At 39.5% G+C, this 17747-nt stretch overlaps 1 protein-coding gene across 3 annotated transcripts in view; it reads left to right on the forward strand.

Annotated features, from left to right (window-relative positions):
- Positions 1-17747, forward strand: part of LOC126412068 (zinc transporter 1) — a 262949-nt gene that overhangs the window by 227904 nt on the left and 17298 nt on the right. For 2 of the 3 annotated variants that reach the window (XM_050081460.1, XM_050081461.1), the window contains one exon: positions 2425-2532. In XM_050081460.1, coding sequence (XP_049937417.1) covers positions 2425-2532 — 108 coding nt within the window. Of the gene's footprint in view, positions 1-2424; positions 2805-17747 lie in introns of those variants that run through there. The other variant, XM_050081462.1, reaches the window with a different exon arrangement.

A 17747-nucleotide genomic window follows, 5' to 3' on the forward strand; every position in this document is an offset into this window, starting at 1 on the left:
TAGGAACCAGGTTTTAAATTGTAAGACATTTCCAGGGGCAGATGTGGACTCCGACCACAATCTATTGGTTATGAACTGTAGATTAAAACTGAAGAAACTGCAAAAAGGTGGGAATTTAATGAGATGGGACCTGAATAAACTGAAAGAACCAGAGATTGTACAGAGTTTCAGGGAGAGCATAAGGGAACAATTGACAGGAATGGGGGAAAGAAATACAGTAGAAGAAGAATGGGTAGCTTTGAGGGATGAAGTAGCGAAGGCAGCAGAGGATCAAGTAGGTAAAAAGACGAGGGCTAGTAGAAATCCTTGGGTAACAGAAGAAATATTGAATTTAATTGATGAAAGGAGAAAATATAAAAATGCAGTAAATGAAGCAGGCAAAAAGGAATACAAACGTCTCAAAAATGAGATCATCAGGAAGTACAAAATGGCTAAGCAGGGATGGCTAGAGGACAAATGTAAGGATGTAGAGGCCTATCTCACTAGGGGTTAGATGGATACTGCCTACAGGAAAATTAAAGAGACCTTTGGAGATAAGAGAACGACTTGTATGATTATCAAGAGCTCAGATGGAAACCCAGTTCTAAGCAAAGAAGGGAAAGCAGAAAGGTGGAAGGAGTATATAGAGGATCTATACAAGGGCGATGTACTTGAGGACAATATTATGGAAATGGAAGAAGATGTAGATGAAGATGAAATGGGAGATATGATACTGCGTGAAGAGTTTGACAGTGCACTGAAAGACCTGAGTCGAAACAAGGCCCCCGGAGTAGACAACATTCCATTGGAACTACTGACGGCCTTGGGAGAGCCAGTCCTGACAAAACTCTACCATCTGGTGAGCAAGATGTATGAAACAGGCGAAATACCCTCAGACTTCAAGAAGAATATAATAATTCCAATCCCAAAGAAAGCAGGTGTTGACAGATGTGAAAATTACCGAACTATCAGTTTAATAAGTCACAGCTGCAAAATACTAACACGAATTCTTTACAGACGAATGGAAAAACTAGTAGAAGCCAACCTCGGGGAAGATCAGTTTGGATTCCGTAGAAATGTTGGAACACGTGAGGCAATACTGACCCTAGGACTTATCTTAGAAGCTAGATTAAGGAAGGGCAAACCTACGTTTCTAGCATTTGTAGACTTAGACAAAGCTTTTGACAATGTTGACTGGAATACTCTCTTTCAAATTCTAAAGGTGGCAGGGGTAAAATACAGGGAGCGAAAGGCTATTTACAATTTGTACAGAAACCAGATGGCAGTTATAAGAGTCGAGGGACATGAAAGGGAAGCAGTGGTTGGGAAGGGAGTAAGACAGGGTTGTAGCCTCTCCCCGATGTTGTTCAATCTGTATATTGAGCAAGCAGTAAAGGAAACAAAAGAAAAATTCGGAGTAGGTATTCTCCAATTCATGGAGAAGAAATAAAAACTTTGAGGTTCGCTGATGACATTGTAATTCTGTCAGAGACAGCAAAGGACTTGGAAGTGCAGTTGAATGGAATGGACAGTGTCTTGAAAGGAGGATATAAGATGAACATCAACAAAAGCAAAACAAGGATAATGGAATGTAGTCTAATTAAGTCGGGTGATGCTGAGGGAATTAGATTAGGAAATGAGACACTTAAAGTAGTAAAGGAGTTTTGTATTTGGGGAGCAAAATAACTGATGATGGTCGAAGTAGAGAGGATATAAAATGTAGACTGGCAATGGCAAGGAAAGCGTTTCTGAAGAAGAGAAATTTGTTAACATCGAGTATAGATTTAAGTGTCAGGAAGTCATTTCTGAAAGTATTTGTATGGAGTGTAGGCATGTGTGCAAGTGAAACATGGACGATAAATAGTTTGGACAAGAAGAGAATAGAAGCTTTCGAAATGTGGTGCTACAGAAGAATGCTGAAGATTAGATGGGTAGATCACGTAACTAATGAGGAAGTATTGAACAGGATTGGGGAGAAGAGAAGTTTGTGGTACAACTTGACCAGAAGACGGGATCGGTTGGTAGGACATGTTCTGAGGCATCAAGGGATCACCAATTTAGTATTGGAGGGCAGCGTGGAGGGTAAAAATCGTAGAGGGAGACCAAGAGATGAATACACTAAGCAGATTCAGAAGGATGTAGGTTGCAGTAGGTACTGGGAGATGAAAAAGCTTGCACAGGATAGAGTAGCATGGAGAGCTGCATCAAACCAGTCTCAGGACTGAAGACCACAACAACAACAAATCCCAGCAATTCAAAGGTGGTAGAATTAAAGAGTGTTTGTATTTGCAGATAGTGTCTAAGGACTTACTAATAGTAGTGCCTAAAATATGGAATAGAATGCCAGTTCTAAAAACATTGTTTGTCTTAGATACTTAATAATAATAATAATAATAATAATAATAATAAGTGATGGCTATGTAATGATAAGTTATTTACTTACAGTTTACACACGACACAGTCCAGCCAGCACCAACTGAAGATTGTGTGTTGGACTGTCCCAAGACAGATAAGCCATGTGCATTATCCACTTGCTGTGGGCCATCGAAACATGTGAGTCGCAGAATCAGCTCCCTTGTCACCGCTGTGTAATGTGCTTTGATTAAAATGCTTTGGTTCTTAAAGGGTTTCCTTCTTTCTTCTTTCTCTGTCAAAATTTGGCTGTACTTTGTATGTTTTAGTCTACAATACTTGTTCTGAAATCTTTTGTCAGCCTTTTTGTATGTTTTTTTTTCTTTTTTCTTGATACTTTGTACTTTCCTGTAGCATCTGTGACTATATGTATTTTTTCTTTAGAGAATATATTGAAATGATAGACGAAACAACTTCTGTAACTTTTTTCCTTGTACTTCAAAGTAGAGCATGAATGGTGAAAGGGATAAAGGTATGTTGCCATAGTTGCTGTCATTGCATATGGTGTATGATACATATTTAATGGAGCATGGGATTATATTTTGTCAGCACTATAAAATGAATGTGTGCATGCTTGCTTAATGGCAGAAGGAACTTACCACTCGCATTGTGTGTGCATGGAACTAATATTTCAGAACAAATATTTAAAATCATGCTATTGTAAATATTTTCTAATAGGAGCACAATCTGGAAACTTGCATGATCCGTTGCTGTCACCCTCTTTTATCATGGACAATGCATATTGCATCCATAGCGTACAATAGTAGCTTTTGGTGATACTCCAATGTTTTTTAAGTTTAATCTCGCAAGTCTTGATTTATCGTTGCTGTTTGTTTTCTGCCAAAGAGATTTTAGAATTTGTGTATGTGAATTAAACAATAAAATACAATGTAATTGGATAGATAAAAAATTTACTCGCCAAGCGGCAGCAGAACACGCACATAAAAAATACTATAATTATGCAGCCTTTCGAAGCCAGCAGCTCCTTCTTCTGACAGAGGGGTTGAAAGGGAAGGAAGAAGGGTGAAGGAAAGGACTGGAGAGGTCTAGGAAAAGGGGTACATTTCAGAAAAGTTTCCCAGAACTGCGGGTCGGGGGAGACTTACCGGACGGGATGAGGAGGAGTGACTGATTATTGGGGACTGCACCAGACGAGATTTGAAAACTTGAGGGCTTACAGGTAGAAGACAGAGTATTATGCAAGACAGAGATTTCTGCTAAAACATCAGGCACTAGTTAGTAAGAGTGGAAAGCTAAGTGCATTGTATATAACAGAGATGGAAGGAGGATGGTGAAAAATAGACAGACAAGAAAAGGAAAGATGTAGAAAACTAAAACAGGGTCAATAAAAGAGTAGTTACTGTGAAGAAATGCTCATATGGAAGAAATTAACATAAATTTAAGCCAGGTGGGTGGTGAGAACCAGGGACATGTTGTAACGCTACTTCCCACTTGTGGAGTTCTGAGAAACAGATGTCTGGGGGAAGAGTCCAAATGGTGCATGTGGTGAAACAGGCACCAGGTCACACTGTTGTGTTACAGAGTATGCTGTGCAACAGAGTACAATATACAAGGTATCCCTGTGCCCACATATCCTAATTGATAATTTGGTGATAGTCACGCCATGTAAAAGCCCAAACAGCATTTACATAACAGCTGGTATATGGCGTGCTGTTTCACAGGTGTGTCTCCATTTGATAATATGTGTTCCACCTACAGGGCTGGTTTAGGTGTGTGTGTGTGTGTGTGTGTGTGTGTGTGTGTGTGTGTAGGACAGTGTTGCAGTGGGTACGGTCACAGGGGCAGGAGCCATAGGGTGGGGAGATGTGTACAGATGGAGCATGGTGTCTGACAGGGATATTGTGGAGGTTTGGAGGGTGGCAAAATCTCAAACAAAATGGATCTCATTTCAGGACATGATTTGAAGAATTCTTGGGCTTGTCAAAGTAGCTTATTTAATACATTCACAGACAAGGATAATACTGAGTCACCAATGATATGGTCCGAAGTTGTTTTTTGGAGGGATCAACAATACCAGGAGTGGATGTGAAGGCTGAGGGGAGAGTGGTGGTGTAATGCTGTAAAAAGTCTGCTTCTGAGTAAATACATTTGCCTTGAATGCCAAGGCTGTATGGGAGGCAACATCCGACATGGGAAGGATGGCAGCTGTGAAAATGTAAGTACTTTTGTTTGTTAGTGTGTTTAATGTGGACAAAAGTGCATAGCTGGCCTTCGGTGAGGATGAGATCAATCTTGAGGATAGTGGAACAATATTCAGAGTAGGATCACGTGAAATTTAGTTGGACTAATGCAATTAGAGATTCCAGGAATTTTAACAGGTCAGTCTCGTCAAGAGTTCATATAGCAAAGGTGGCATCAATGTATCTAAACCAAACCATGGGCTGAAGACTTATAGATACTAGGAAAGCTACCTCCAAATGACCTATGAAAAGGTTAGCATAGGAAGGAGCAATCTTGGTTCCTGTGGCTGCACCCCTGATATGTTTGTATGTCTGGCCCTCAAAGGTGAAGCAGTTGTTTGTAAATATAAAGTTGATTAAGTTGAGCAGGAAGGACGCCATAGGTTTGGAATCAAGTGGATGCTGACTGAGGAAATGCTCAGCACCAGACCGACCAAGTACATGGGGGATGTCGGTATAGAGGGAGGTGGCATCACTAGTGACAAGCAAGATGTGTTATGGAATTGGGACGGGCACAGATTTCAGACGATCTAGGAAATGGTTGGTATCTTTGATATAAGAGGGGAGTCTTTGTGCTGTGAGTTGCAGGTGCTGATCAACTAAGGCGGATATATGTTCTGTGGGTGCTTTGAAGCCAGTAACTATAGGATGGCCAGGACGACTGGGTTTGTGGATTTTAGGAATAAGGTAAAAGGTGGGGGTGCATAGATTGCTTGGGGTAAGAAGTTCTATGGATTGAGGTGTTAGTCCTTGTGAGGGGCCTGCGGTTGTAACGAGGGACTGCAGGTCAGTTTGAATCACAGGGATGGAATCGATGGCAGATGGTATATGTAGAGGTGCCAGACAGCTGGTGTAGGCCATCACTAACATACTCCTTTTGGTCAAATGTTACAACATGTCCTTGGTTCTCACCACCCACCTGTCCTTAATTTATGTTAATTTCTTCCATCTCAGCATTTATTCTCAGTAACTACTCCTTTCTTAACTATGTTTTAGTTTTCTACATCTTTCATTTTCTTGTTGACTATTTTTTGCTGTCCGCCTCCCACCTCTGTTATGTACAATGCACGTAGCTTCCCACTCTCATTAATTTGTGCACGATGTTTTAGCAGTAATCTGTCTTGCATATTACTCTGTCTTCCACCTTTAAGCTCTCAGGTTTTAAAATTTCATCCAGTGCAATGCAGTCTTTCCTTCTCATCCCATGCGGTAAGTCTCCCGTGACCTGCAGTTCTGAGTGACTTTTCCAAAATCTATCCCTTTTCCTAGACCTCTCCAGTTCTTTTCCTTCACCCTCTTCCATCTTCTTCAACCCTTCTGCTGGAAGGAGCCAATGGCTCAGAAAGATTGCTTAATTATAACCTTTTTTATTATATGCGTGTTCTGCTGCCATGTGGTGAATAGATTTTTTATCTATTCAGTTACATCATATTGTCAGAAATTGTTTTCATTGTTATAAACAATAAAATACACTCTAAGACTTTCATTAACGAACATACGCACAGTAACACTGAACTGAAGAGATGTGAAATATGCTAAACTAACATAGATCCTAATACAATTAGAGTGATATTCAGAGTGTGGGTGTAGAAATTAAACCTTTCAGGTTCATAGATTACTGAATAGCTGTTTTACAGTGGTATCATAGTATGTTGGTGTGAATGTGCTTAGCAGAAATCGGTCCGGCAAACTAAGGCAGTTTCGATTGAAGTATTGGAATCAACATTCAGATGTATTAATGCTGTGAGATGGCTCAGAGATGATGATCAAGAGCTTGTTAAATAGGTTACAAGTCCCCCAAAACATTTACAATGTTCCAGTAAAGGTCAACTGGATGTAAAATTGCTCATTGTTGCTCCAAATATTTTGATAAAATGTTTTAAGAAATGGACACACCACATCCAAACAACTATGTGTGGACATTGAGGTTGCAGGTAAATATTCATACTCACAATTAAACTTCTTAGATAATGCGAGTGCGCAAAGTCCAGTAAATGTCTGGTAGTGGTATTTTTGGTGAGTATTGTAAAAAGAAACTGTTTGGAAAACCACATGTAAATTATTGTCGTTCTGCACTACTAGTGCTTTATTGAGACAAGTTCCCCAATCTGGATGATGGAGACTTTGTTTCGAAAGACACTCATGGGAACTTGCTAGCGTACAATTTCAAGGCTTCTCATTGCAAAATTATGTACCCAGAATGATTATTTTATACAACACAAGAACTGAGGCTTGCAGTTGACTAAATTCATTCAAGTGCCTTGTCATTTAGCTAGATATTAAACCACCACATTGACAATTTTGAAAATACCCTTCTTACTGCTGCCTGTTATTGGAAGCTCATTGAGTCTTCTAACCACAGTCCCCATCAATTTGAGTTGGATATAGTAGAAGATTAATTTTTTTTTTTAAAAGAGAGAGAAGGTTTGGAGATTAATTTCTCAGCATCGTTGTTTAAAATCCCAATATTGTATTTGACAGGGCTGTGACATTTCATCAGTCTGAAGCAAAGGCAAGTTTTTGAAGTTGCCATTAAAGCATTTCATACCAGCACGACAGGTTCAAGTTCTCTTTTCTGGTGAAAGCTGTACCACCAAGTTATGTGGCCCCATTATTAAGAAACTGGACTTGTATTCAAGAGAAATGGCGTTCAAATTATTCTCCTCTGCTCATTGTCTACTGCCCCCCCCCCCCCCCCCCCCCCTCCATGCTTTTCTCTCTCTCTCTCTCTCTCTCTCTCTCTCTCTCTCTCTCTCTCTCTCTCTCTCTCTCTCTCTCTCTCTCTCTCTCACACACACACACACACACACACACACACACACACACACACACACACACGCAGAGAGAGAGAGAGAGAGAGAGAGAGAGAGACAGCCTTCTAAGACAGTGTTCAAATATTTAACTCTTTCTGCTGCCACAGATGTGTTCCTGCATTCTGTGATGAGCACGACTTTGTTGTAGCTGTACTGCTTGCCAAGTGCGGATGCCTATATGCTGAGGGATGGTATTCTGGCAACTATTAAATACTTATCGTATCATTTTAAGACAACTATTGGCTGGAAAAAAGTGATTTTTGCACATCTTCCAGACTGATGTTTTCGCTTGACAAAGAACTGAATTTCTTTTCATTATTGATCATAGTTACTGCACTACATCAAATTAAGTAAAACATTGGATGCTGTTTTAAAGAGTTCAGAGGTAGCAAAACTTTGCATAAACGTTGTATATGGTTGATTGCAGCTTGTGCAGTGCAATGTATGAAATGAACATAAGATATCAAAGTAATATTTAAAATTCAGAGCAGAATTGTACCTCATTTCATTCTCAGGTTACTGATTTTTGATATCCGATGGACTGTCACGCACGACCCGCCCATTTCTGTCCTGTGAATTGGGACTATGTGGTAATAACAATTGTCATGTTTCATAAACTGTTCAGAATATCAAAACAAATGGTGACATGCAAAGATGCACATACATGGTTAGATAAATACCAAAACTTTTTTGTTCACCAAGATATGGAAGTAACTCCTATACAGCAGTGAGAGGTTGGCTGTTCAGATGCATACGTACGCTAATAGCTCTGTGGGAAAACTCAAGTGGCACGCATATAAGTGTCCACGCCACTTGGAGAATGGCAGAGCAGAATGTGTATACACGTCCGCAGCAGTGAAATGGTTAATGATGTTTACAAGTCACTAAAATGTAATTCTCTTTTGCAAACTCTCTCTTTCATGTAAGGGGCAGTCAAAAAGTTTCTATTCAGATGCCATACAGTCCAGAATTGATATGCCAGTCAGGCAAAATCACCATGAGCATTGAGGCAGTCATCTCACTGGGGCAGTAGGTTGAAGATACTCCTTCGGAGAAACACTGTATCCTGCTGTGTGAAGAAGTCTGTCACCACCTGTGGTACACCTGTGTCTGACAGGAATTTTCAAACCTTTAATGTAGATGTAGATGTAGAAAGCCTGTTTTAAGGGACTAAGGTGTGATGATCACATGGAGAGAGATTAGGACTATAGGGCAGGTGCTAGTGTCCCAACTTGAATTGACATAACTTCTGCATTACGACATTGTGGTGTGGGGATGTGCATTATCATGAAACAGCAGCAACCCTTGTCACACACCATTTTACAATGATGGTTTTCAACAGATATACTGCCCTTATACATTCTTCATTCCCCAGTTAATGCCTGCCAGTGTTTGTCTTTCAGCAGTCACGAAAAGAATAAAAGCATGTTGGTTCTGTTGGACATAATGTAACCATACTTAAAGCTACTACATTTTTTGCATGCAAGTCAAAAAGACATGAATGCATCACTAATCCCTTGTCTACATGTCGGTGCTTATACGAGGGCTATCCGCAAAGTACATTATGTTTTGGAATTAAAAATAAATAAAGTATTGGAAAATTCTTTTATTATATACAGATGAAAGCCACACTTAAATACTACTTTTTACATAATTGCCATTTAAATTAAGGCACTTATTGTAGCGATGGATGAGCTTGGAAATTCCTTCGTCGTAAAATTCGGCCGCCTGTGCCTTCAACCACGTGGTTAATCAGCAACCTGGTAGAAAGATGATTTTTGTGGATTTCCTGGAAAGAGGCACTACAATAAACTCTCAAAGGTATTGCCAAACTCTGCACAATCTCAGAAGAGCAATACAAAGCAAGCGCAGGGGAAAGTTGGGCTCAAAGATCATACTGATTCACGACAACGCCCGGGCCCACACGGCAAATGCCACTCGTGAAGCTCTCGAATCTTTGAAGTGGGAGTTGTTTTCTCATCTGCCATACAGTCCCGACCTGGCACCAAGCGACTTCCACTTCTTCCCAGCAATGAAGAAATGGTTGGCTATGCAGCGTTTTTATGACGACGCACAGCTTCAAGAAGAGGTAACCACGTGGTTGAAGGCGCAGGCGGCCGAATTTTACGATGAAGGAATTTCCAAGCTCGTCCATCACTACGATAAGTGCCTTAATTTAAATGGCAACTATGTAGAAAAGTAGTATTGAAGTGTGGCTTTCATCTGTATATAATAAAAAAAATTTCCAATACTTTATTTATTTTCAATTCCAAAACGTAATGTACTTTGTGGATAGCCCTCGTATATCCACATTGGAGTCGCACTATGTTGCATATACACTGCACCAACACCATCAAATAGAAACATCTTCATAGCCACTTATGTCTCAGAACTGGTTTCAGGCTTTCCACTAGAGCCAGTAAGTTGTCATATGCAGTCCACCATGTTACTTGATGTTTGTTCTTAACAGAAGAAAATTGCACCAAGGCCACATTGTCCCCGAATCCTTGTGTTATTTGAGATAGATATATTGTTCTGTACTGACAGAAACTCGTGTGTGTCTGGTAATTTCATAGATTAGCTGTAAAGTATACGAAATCTGTTATACAGAAGCACAATGTCATTATCCAAAAGCTAACAGATGCTGTGAAGTTTGTTTCATTCTGTTAACAATTGACACAACCCACACAGAGTAGTGAATCCATAGACTAAACACGATATCTGTTTTCCATTCAGTTATCAAAATTATGACTGGAATAACGTTAGCAAATACATTGCCGTGAAATAATGCTAATTTGTAATTCGTTTGAAGACTTCGTGGTAGGCAGGACACAGCATATTATCTCAGTCAGAAGAGTGAGCAGGCCATGCCGTGTGTGGAATATCTTCCATTTCCAAGAAAACATCAACCACCTGTGCTCTGTGAGGTTGAGCATTATTGTCCATCAATACAAAGTATGGGCCCACAGCACCTCGCAGCAACCACACATCAGGTCCCAATATCTCATCATGATACTGAAAGCAGTTAAATTTTTTAGATTCACCCGTACAATTTCATGGAGAGCTGTTAGAGTGGTCAACATAATCCCTGCCACACCGTTGTGGATCCTCCTCGATATGGTCTCTTTCCACATTATTTGGGTCCCAAAGTCATGTTCCACATTCCATCCAGAGGTGAATCCATCGAGACTTACTCTCCAGACCAATTCCTGACTCATCTGTGAAAAGAACATTGGCCAACTGCTCAATTGTCCAGGTGGAATGTTGATGACTCCACTCTTAGATTCTTCCTTATGTGAAGGCGTGTCAGAGGTGTACATGCAGCAAGTCAGTAACAATAAAGGCCACTCTGCTGAAGCCTTCTTTACACCATTTGCCTCTATACAACACGTCCAATGGATGCTGCGAGGTCAGATGCCAGTTGCCATGCAGTGCTAAGGCAATACCACTGTGGCCTTACAGCCAAATAGTGTCTCCTCTTTTGGATGTTACACATAGTCGGCCCTGCCATGGTCTTTGGGATACAGTTTCTCTCTCTAAGCTATCACCACATTTTAGAAACAAGAGAACGATTCACTTTAAGCCATTGGGCCGCATGAGTTTGTGCTTGTCCTGCTTCTATTCCTCCTATGTCTCTCCACCGCAGAGTGTCTGGCAGGCGTCTCCTCTGTGCCATTCTGCACCATCTGTGACATCATCTGTGTACACAGCGATTATGGATGTGGGACTGCCCGGCAAACACTACCCCGTTTGATGGGTGTCCTGACGTCATTGCTGGCATTGTTGTCCATTGATCAGAATGCCACCTTCCGTGTGGAACATGATCGTGTGGACATTTATTGACAGTTTGTATGATAATATCATGACTTAGACAAAGGGCGGGGAATAGCAGTTTGGGAACCAGAGTATACACCCCGAGAAAACTGGGAAGAACCTGGGAATGTTTTCATCCAGGAGAAATACGGGAAAAACGCAGGAATTTTTTAGAATTCCGGAAATTTTTCCTTGTTTTAGTTTTCAGTTAAATTTTTGTAATTTTCACTGATAATAACTGATAGTCTAACAAAGAATTTTACTTTAGCTCGTTACTTCAGAATAATACTGCAGCAGTAAAATATAAATCAGAGAATAACATCAATATAAAATGCCAGTTTCATAGAAAATGCGCCGTTTACATCAACAAAACAGTGCGCACATAAGTGTCTGCCAACAGCAACATGTCAGACTGTGCAGTAATTCGTAACAACAAATTGCTTTCAATGCGTCTTTCTCGTGAGCACCATTTCGATGAGTGTGATGAAGACTATGCAATACAACAAACTGCCTTCGATGAGCATGATGTCACAACTGTTTACATTTATAATAGGTTACGGGAAAATATTGCGACTGTTGGGTTGAGAAGCGGTACTTAAAACTAAATTTCCTTTTACGGAAAGTGAATTATGTTTCTAGTGACAATGTACTAAGAATTTCTTAAGTCACACGATGTTAGACTCTTTTAAACATAACACTGAGGACCAGCCACTTAGAAAAATTTCAAGGGGAAAACCCAATCATTTATGCTGTTAAATTTTACTGGCACTTATGCGTTTGATGTATCAGAAAGGTAGCACAGACACACAAAAAAGAGAACATTTCAAGGTTAGTGCTTATATTTATTTTAATTATTTCACAGATAACAAATTATGCAATAACAATGGAAAAAGTATAATTATCCTTAAAAAAAAGTGCTAAGTGAGTTCTTCAGCAATTTCATACGTAATTGGCTTTTCTATTTTGTGGAAAAGTAAGTGCTTGACGGAACATTTTATTCAGCCAGGGAAACCACAAAATGTTCTGTTCAGAGCAGTGAAATTTATAATCATGCTCATATAAATATTCAGCTGTTGCAATTTAAGGTGTGCTCTTAGGATCCTGCATAACCACATCCTCGGAATAAAAACGTCAAAAACTTTTTGATGACCAACATCATATGTGAAAGCTTAGCTTTTTTTGTAGTTATATTGTATGTACATTAATTTAAACCATTAACTTGTTTTCTTATTTATGCGTTCGCGCTTCTTCACAGTGATGTTGCTATTGCCTAACTACATCACTTGTCTTGTGTTCTGAATGTTTGCTGTCATTGGCTCGCGAGATCACGTGACATGAGCTGTAATTGGCTTACAAAAGCGCGTTGGAATCTTGATGTCAGTGCTTCAGAAGCTGACATGCTGTATTTGGTGGAATTTGTATTTACACTTTTGTAATACAAACCGCTCATCGAAGGTATTTGCAAAACCGTGTTATTTTTTGGTGGGTTTTGTTTGCTAATGTGTCGGGAACTTCTGTTCTGGTGAATAAAACCTTGACTATTCAAAGAATTGATATGTTTTATAACTCCAGGGGAAAGTATATTGTTACTTAACATGGAAAAAGTGTTCTCTCAGCTGGGAAAAAGCGTGTTTTCACCTGAAAAGAAGTGAAATTTGTCCATGGAAAAGTGCATTTTCACCCAATAAAAAGTGCATTTTTAACTGGGATATCCAGGAATTTTTTTGTCTTTTCTGTGTATACACCCTGGTGTATATGTGTCCTGAGCCACCAACCTCTCACTGCTGTGGGTGTGAGTTAACTTCAATATCTTAGTGAATTAAAAAAGTTTTGAGTATTTATCGTACAACATATTTGCCTCATTGTGTGTTATAATTTGCAAGGGAAAAAAAAAAAAAAAAAAAAGTTCATTTTGATATCTTGAATCGTTTATGACCTATGATGAATGGTGAAGTGCACGAATAGCCACCTCGTGTATGTCTGTCTGCCGAATATAAAAGCCAATAACTCAGGACTGAAATGAAATATTGTTCTGCTTGAAATTTCAATACTTTATCTACATTTCACTCACTGCAATGTATGAGCTAAAATCAACCATATACAAAGATTATGCAATGCATTTTTGTCTCGGCAAACTGTTTAAAATTGCATGGAATGTTTTACTTAATTTGATGCAGCAGAGTAAGCGTGATGTATAACAACAAGAAATTCATTTCTTTATCGAATGAAGCTACCAGGTGATAAGATCTGCAAAAACAAAATTTTCTCACCTAATAGTTTTCAGGAAATCGGACGATAAGTATTTCAAATCGGTGGGACACCATCACTTAGCACAAGCACAAACTCCCGCTGAGCGATAGAGCCATAATAGAAATCATCCTCAGCATTGAATGCAGAGAACACATTTGTATCAGCATAAAGTTTAATGTTGTATAGACGTAGCAAGCAATATTAACAGCAACTTAATACTTTCTGAAGTTATCTGTAATGAAGTTCCGCCTAAAAAAAGCTGCAGAAACATCCAATCAGATCTTAATAACATTCCAAAGTGATGCAGAGATTGGCAACTTGCCTTAAATGTACGCCATTGTAAAATAATGCTCTTCATCAGATGTAGTATCCTGATACTCCAATATTAATGATACACAATTACAATGAGTCAACTTGTGCAAATACCTGGGTATAAATTTGTAGGAATATGAAGTGGAATAATGACGTAGGCTCATTCTTAAGTGGGGCATATGGCAGCTTCACTTTAACAGTGTCTACAAAGGAGACAGCTAACTAATCATTTGTGTGTATGATCTTAGAATATTGCTCAAGTGTGTAGGACCCATACCAGATATGACTAGCAGCAAGTATTGAATGTTTACAAAGGAGGACAACATCAGTGGTTGCAGGTTTGCTCGACTCAGTAGGAAAGCTTCGTGGAAATGTTGAGAAATCTGAATTGGCAGACACTTGAAGATTGACTCAAATCATCCTGCAAAAGCTTCTTAACAAAATTTTGAGAACCAGTTTTAAGTTAAGAATCTACACACATTCTTCATCACCTAGGTATTACTCCTATGATTATCTTGAAGACAAAAGTATGCGAATTAACAGCACACAGTAACATTTAAGCATTCATTCTTCCTGTGGTCTGTACATGGTTAAAAAGGCAAGAAACTTTAAGATGTAATACTGTGCTGAGTTGTTCTTGCAGAATGTTTGTGTGGATGTAAATAGATGTAGATATTGGGGAAAGATTTTAACTGCCCCATCAGGAATTACTACAAAATTTCAGAAAAGAAGTTTCCATGAATAGCCTGAAAAAAAATAAGTTACAGACATAGTTCGAATAGTTACATACAAGAGTTAGTCATTAATAGAGATGTATACCATTGAAATACTTTATTGCATGACCAACAATTATTATTCAACGAAACACCATAAAAGGTACCAAATGAGGTGGCACAGTGGTTAGCACACTGGACTTGCATTTGGGAGGACGATGATTCAAACGCACATCAGGACATCCTGATTTAGGTTTTTTGTAATTTCCCTAAATTACTTCAGGCAAATGCTGGGATGGTCCCTTTGAAAGGGCACGAATGACTCTTTCCTAATCTGATGGGATCGACGACCTTGCTGTTTGGTCCCCTCCCTCAAATAAAACAACCAACCATAAAAGGTGTTATGATAATAGTGTAGTGTGCACGAGCAAAGTAATGCATAATACATGGTTGTGCCATGCTCAGTATGGGCGGCAGGGGAACAACAAGATGTTACTCATTTCTGATGGTCAGTGTTCAGTATGTAGACACTTTTTATATAAAAGTAGGATATATGACTGTGAACAAGGATTCGAGAATGGAAGTCACAGTGCCAGTGGCAAACAGCTGAGTGGAAGACTAATGTGCATATATACTAAGACAGTAAAATTGAAGATAAACATGCTAATCAGAGTAATCAGAAGCATCAATATTAATGAAATTGTTGTGGTATTCATAAATAACTTTCACTTCTAATATCAGTGGTGGCTCGTGCAAAATTTTACCAATGTTTTACAATTTGGTGGCCTATAGCCTTTTGACTTACAAGGGTAGTATGTAAACTGAACTGTTTAAATATATTTAAATTTTACAGTTAATTGTTTAACACTGTGAGCAATAAAGTAAAATAGAAAAAATTGTGTTGGTTGCAGTGGTAATAGAACCAGTCACTGTTGCGAACCTCTCACCCATAGTGTCATTAATGCAGCCACTGTTGGAAAAACCCCTCATGCTGCGCACTTCCACAATAGCTTATACACAAATACTGATCCAGTACTGTGAGCAATGTAGCACTTGCAGTGCTAGAAGGGGCGAGAACTCATCAGAGCACAGCTGCATCCCTTTTCTGAGTTGATTGTAGCCCAGCTGGCCATTCTTTCAGCACTTGGCACTGGTTGCTCGTTATCACAAAGAGAATGCTACAAAACATGTTTTTGTCCATTTTATTTGCATACCAGTATGCATTTTAAGAGAAATGGTTTGGCTTTCATTTCAAGAGATGTGGCATTAATTTAGAACTGTAGCTACAGTGTGCTGTAGCACATTAGCACATGATTACCAGCCACCACTATGTAATATAATAGTATACATAATGGCCTTGGATTTGGGATACTGAGTAAATAGTGGGTACAAAGGCAGCAGTCACAAACATGCATGGGAGACATGTTCCAGGAGCTTGTGAAGTAAATGCTATTCTAGACCTAATTTGACAAGTGGCAAGTCCTGTGCAGCACTATCACCCACAGAGTAAGATTATTGATAATGCTGAAGTATTTGTCCTCAGCCAAGAAAATTTGGGATATGAGCATCCTCTGTAAAATTCTGAACATATTTTGTGGATCAAAGTAACAGTTTACCCTCTTTCCCTCCACCCTATCCTGCCCCAATTGAGCCCCTGAGTGGCTCATTACTACTAGTTAGCATATTGGTCACAAGTTTATATGCACCTTTAGCATTTTGCCCTTTATAGTCCGTCTGTCTCTGTTTCTTCCTTAGGTTCTGCTATCTGGAAATCTTATTTGACTGATCCTTTACTTGCACTTTGAACAAAGCTGTATCACAAGATTTACTTGACTGTGAACTCCTATTTGTCTGGCTGTTACTCTAATGTAGAACTTCATCTCATCTGTTTAGATTATAGTCAAAGGAGTTGTTGGCTTGGTATGTTACCCATGGTGGCATCATAATTTATGTGCGGATGATAGTGTTCTGAAAATCTGATTTTGCTGGGTCATCTTTGATTTGACTATTATCTTTGAACTTTTTTTCCTGTAAGATTGTTGAATGGGCATCTTCTTTGCAATTGTGTTAAATACATTGTGTAATTTAAACTGTGACAACAACATCAGTTCAACGTCTCTCTGGGGCAGCATCAAAAAGGAATGTGTGACAGTCTTGTTGTACTAGGTAAGAGTACTAATTTCCATTTAAGTAAAGTATGGGATCTGGCCTCAACGTTCAGATCGAGGACTGTGGTAAGCACTGATGTTTTAATGACTGAGATCCTCATATCACAACCCATCAGTATATTGACTGAGACCTGGAGAAGTAAACCCATACTCTGGAAAATAAGCTAGGAAAGTAGGCTGGTACTCAGTGGAAGATATTTCATGATTAGAACTCTCCAACAATAACACATCATACTATCGAAATGAAAAATTTATGGCACCAGGCTCAGTAACAGAGTAAAAACAAAAAAGCATGTGGCTTCTCAGGCTGTCTTCAGGTGACAGCTGAATGTCAGAGCATAAAATTAATAGTACAGGAGTAAACGAATCCACTCATGAATACCAGATGCATTGAATCATCGACGGGCACCCAAAAAGAATTAAAATTATGCTGGCTTTTGAATGAAATCCTTTAATGTGCTGGGACGTGCTCATACACATCTACCTATCTACATTGTGTTAGCCAGTGTAGTTGCAAGGTGGTGGGGGGTTACCCGAATGTAAGTTTGGTCGGGCAATGTTCGGTTGGCTCACAACCAGGAGTGCCAGCTTGTGAAAAATCACTGCCGGTGCTCAGAATCAGAGTTCACAAATGTTGAAAACTAAGCCACTTGGAAATACAGTTTCAGGTATATTTGAATAAGCAGTTCTTGATAAAGGTAAGCAAACTATTGTTTATTAGATTATTTTTCCACACTAAATTAAAATGCCGTATGGCAGGAGTGGCTGGGAGACCCCCTAAGAGAAGGTTCAGCCACCTAGTTGGAATTATGCTCCATGCCTGCAGGCACCTTCCCTTTATAAAGTATGACATCTGTGTGTGGAAGTGTGTGCGTTAAGTGTAGTCAGTATAATGGGTGTATGGAGAGTGTAGTGTCTTGTTCACATTGGAGATCGATGGGAGAAGGGAGAGGGTCAAACTTGGTGCCAGCACATAGCGTACTTCTTCCAAAAAGCACCAAAGGGGCCACCAAGCATAACATCCCCATCCAACAGACGGATCACCGTCAGCAGTGTCACATGCCTTCATTTCGTGAGACACTGGAA

Source organism: Schistocerca serialis, chromosome 7 (genome assembly GCF_023864345.2).
Source record: "Schistocerca serialis cubense isolate TAMUIC-IGC-003099 chromosome 7, iqSchSeri2.2, whole genome shotgun sequence".
Lineage (NCBI taxonomy): Eukaryota > Metazoa > Arthropoda > Insecta > Orthoptera > Acrididae > Schistocerca > Schistocerca serialis.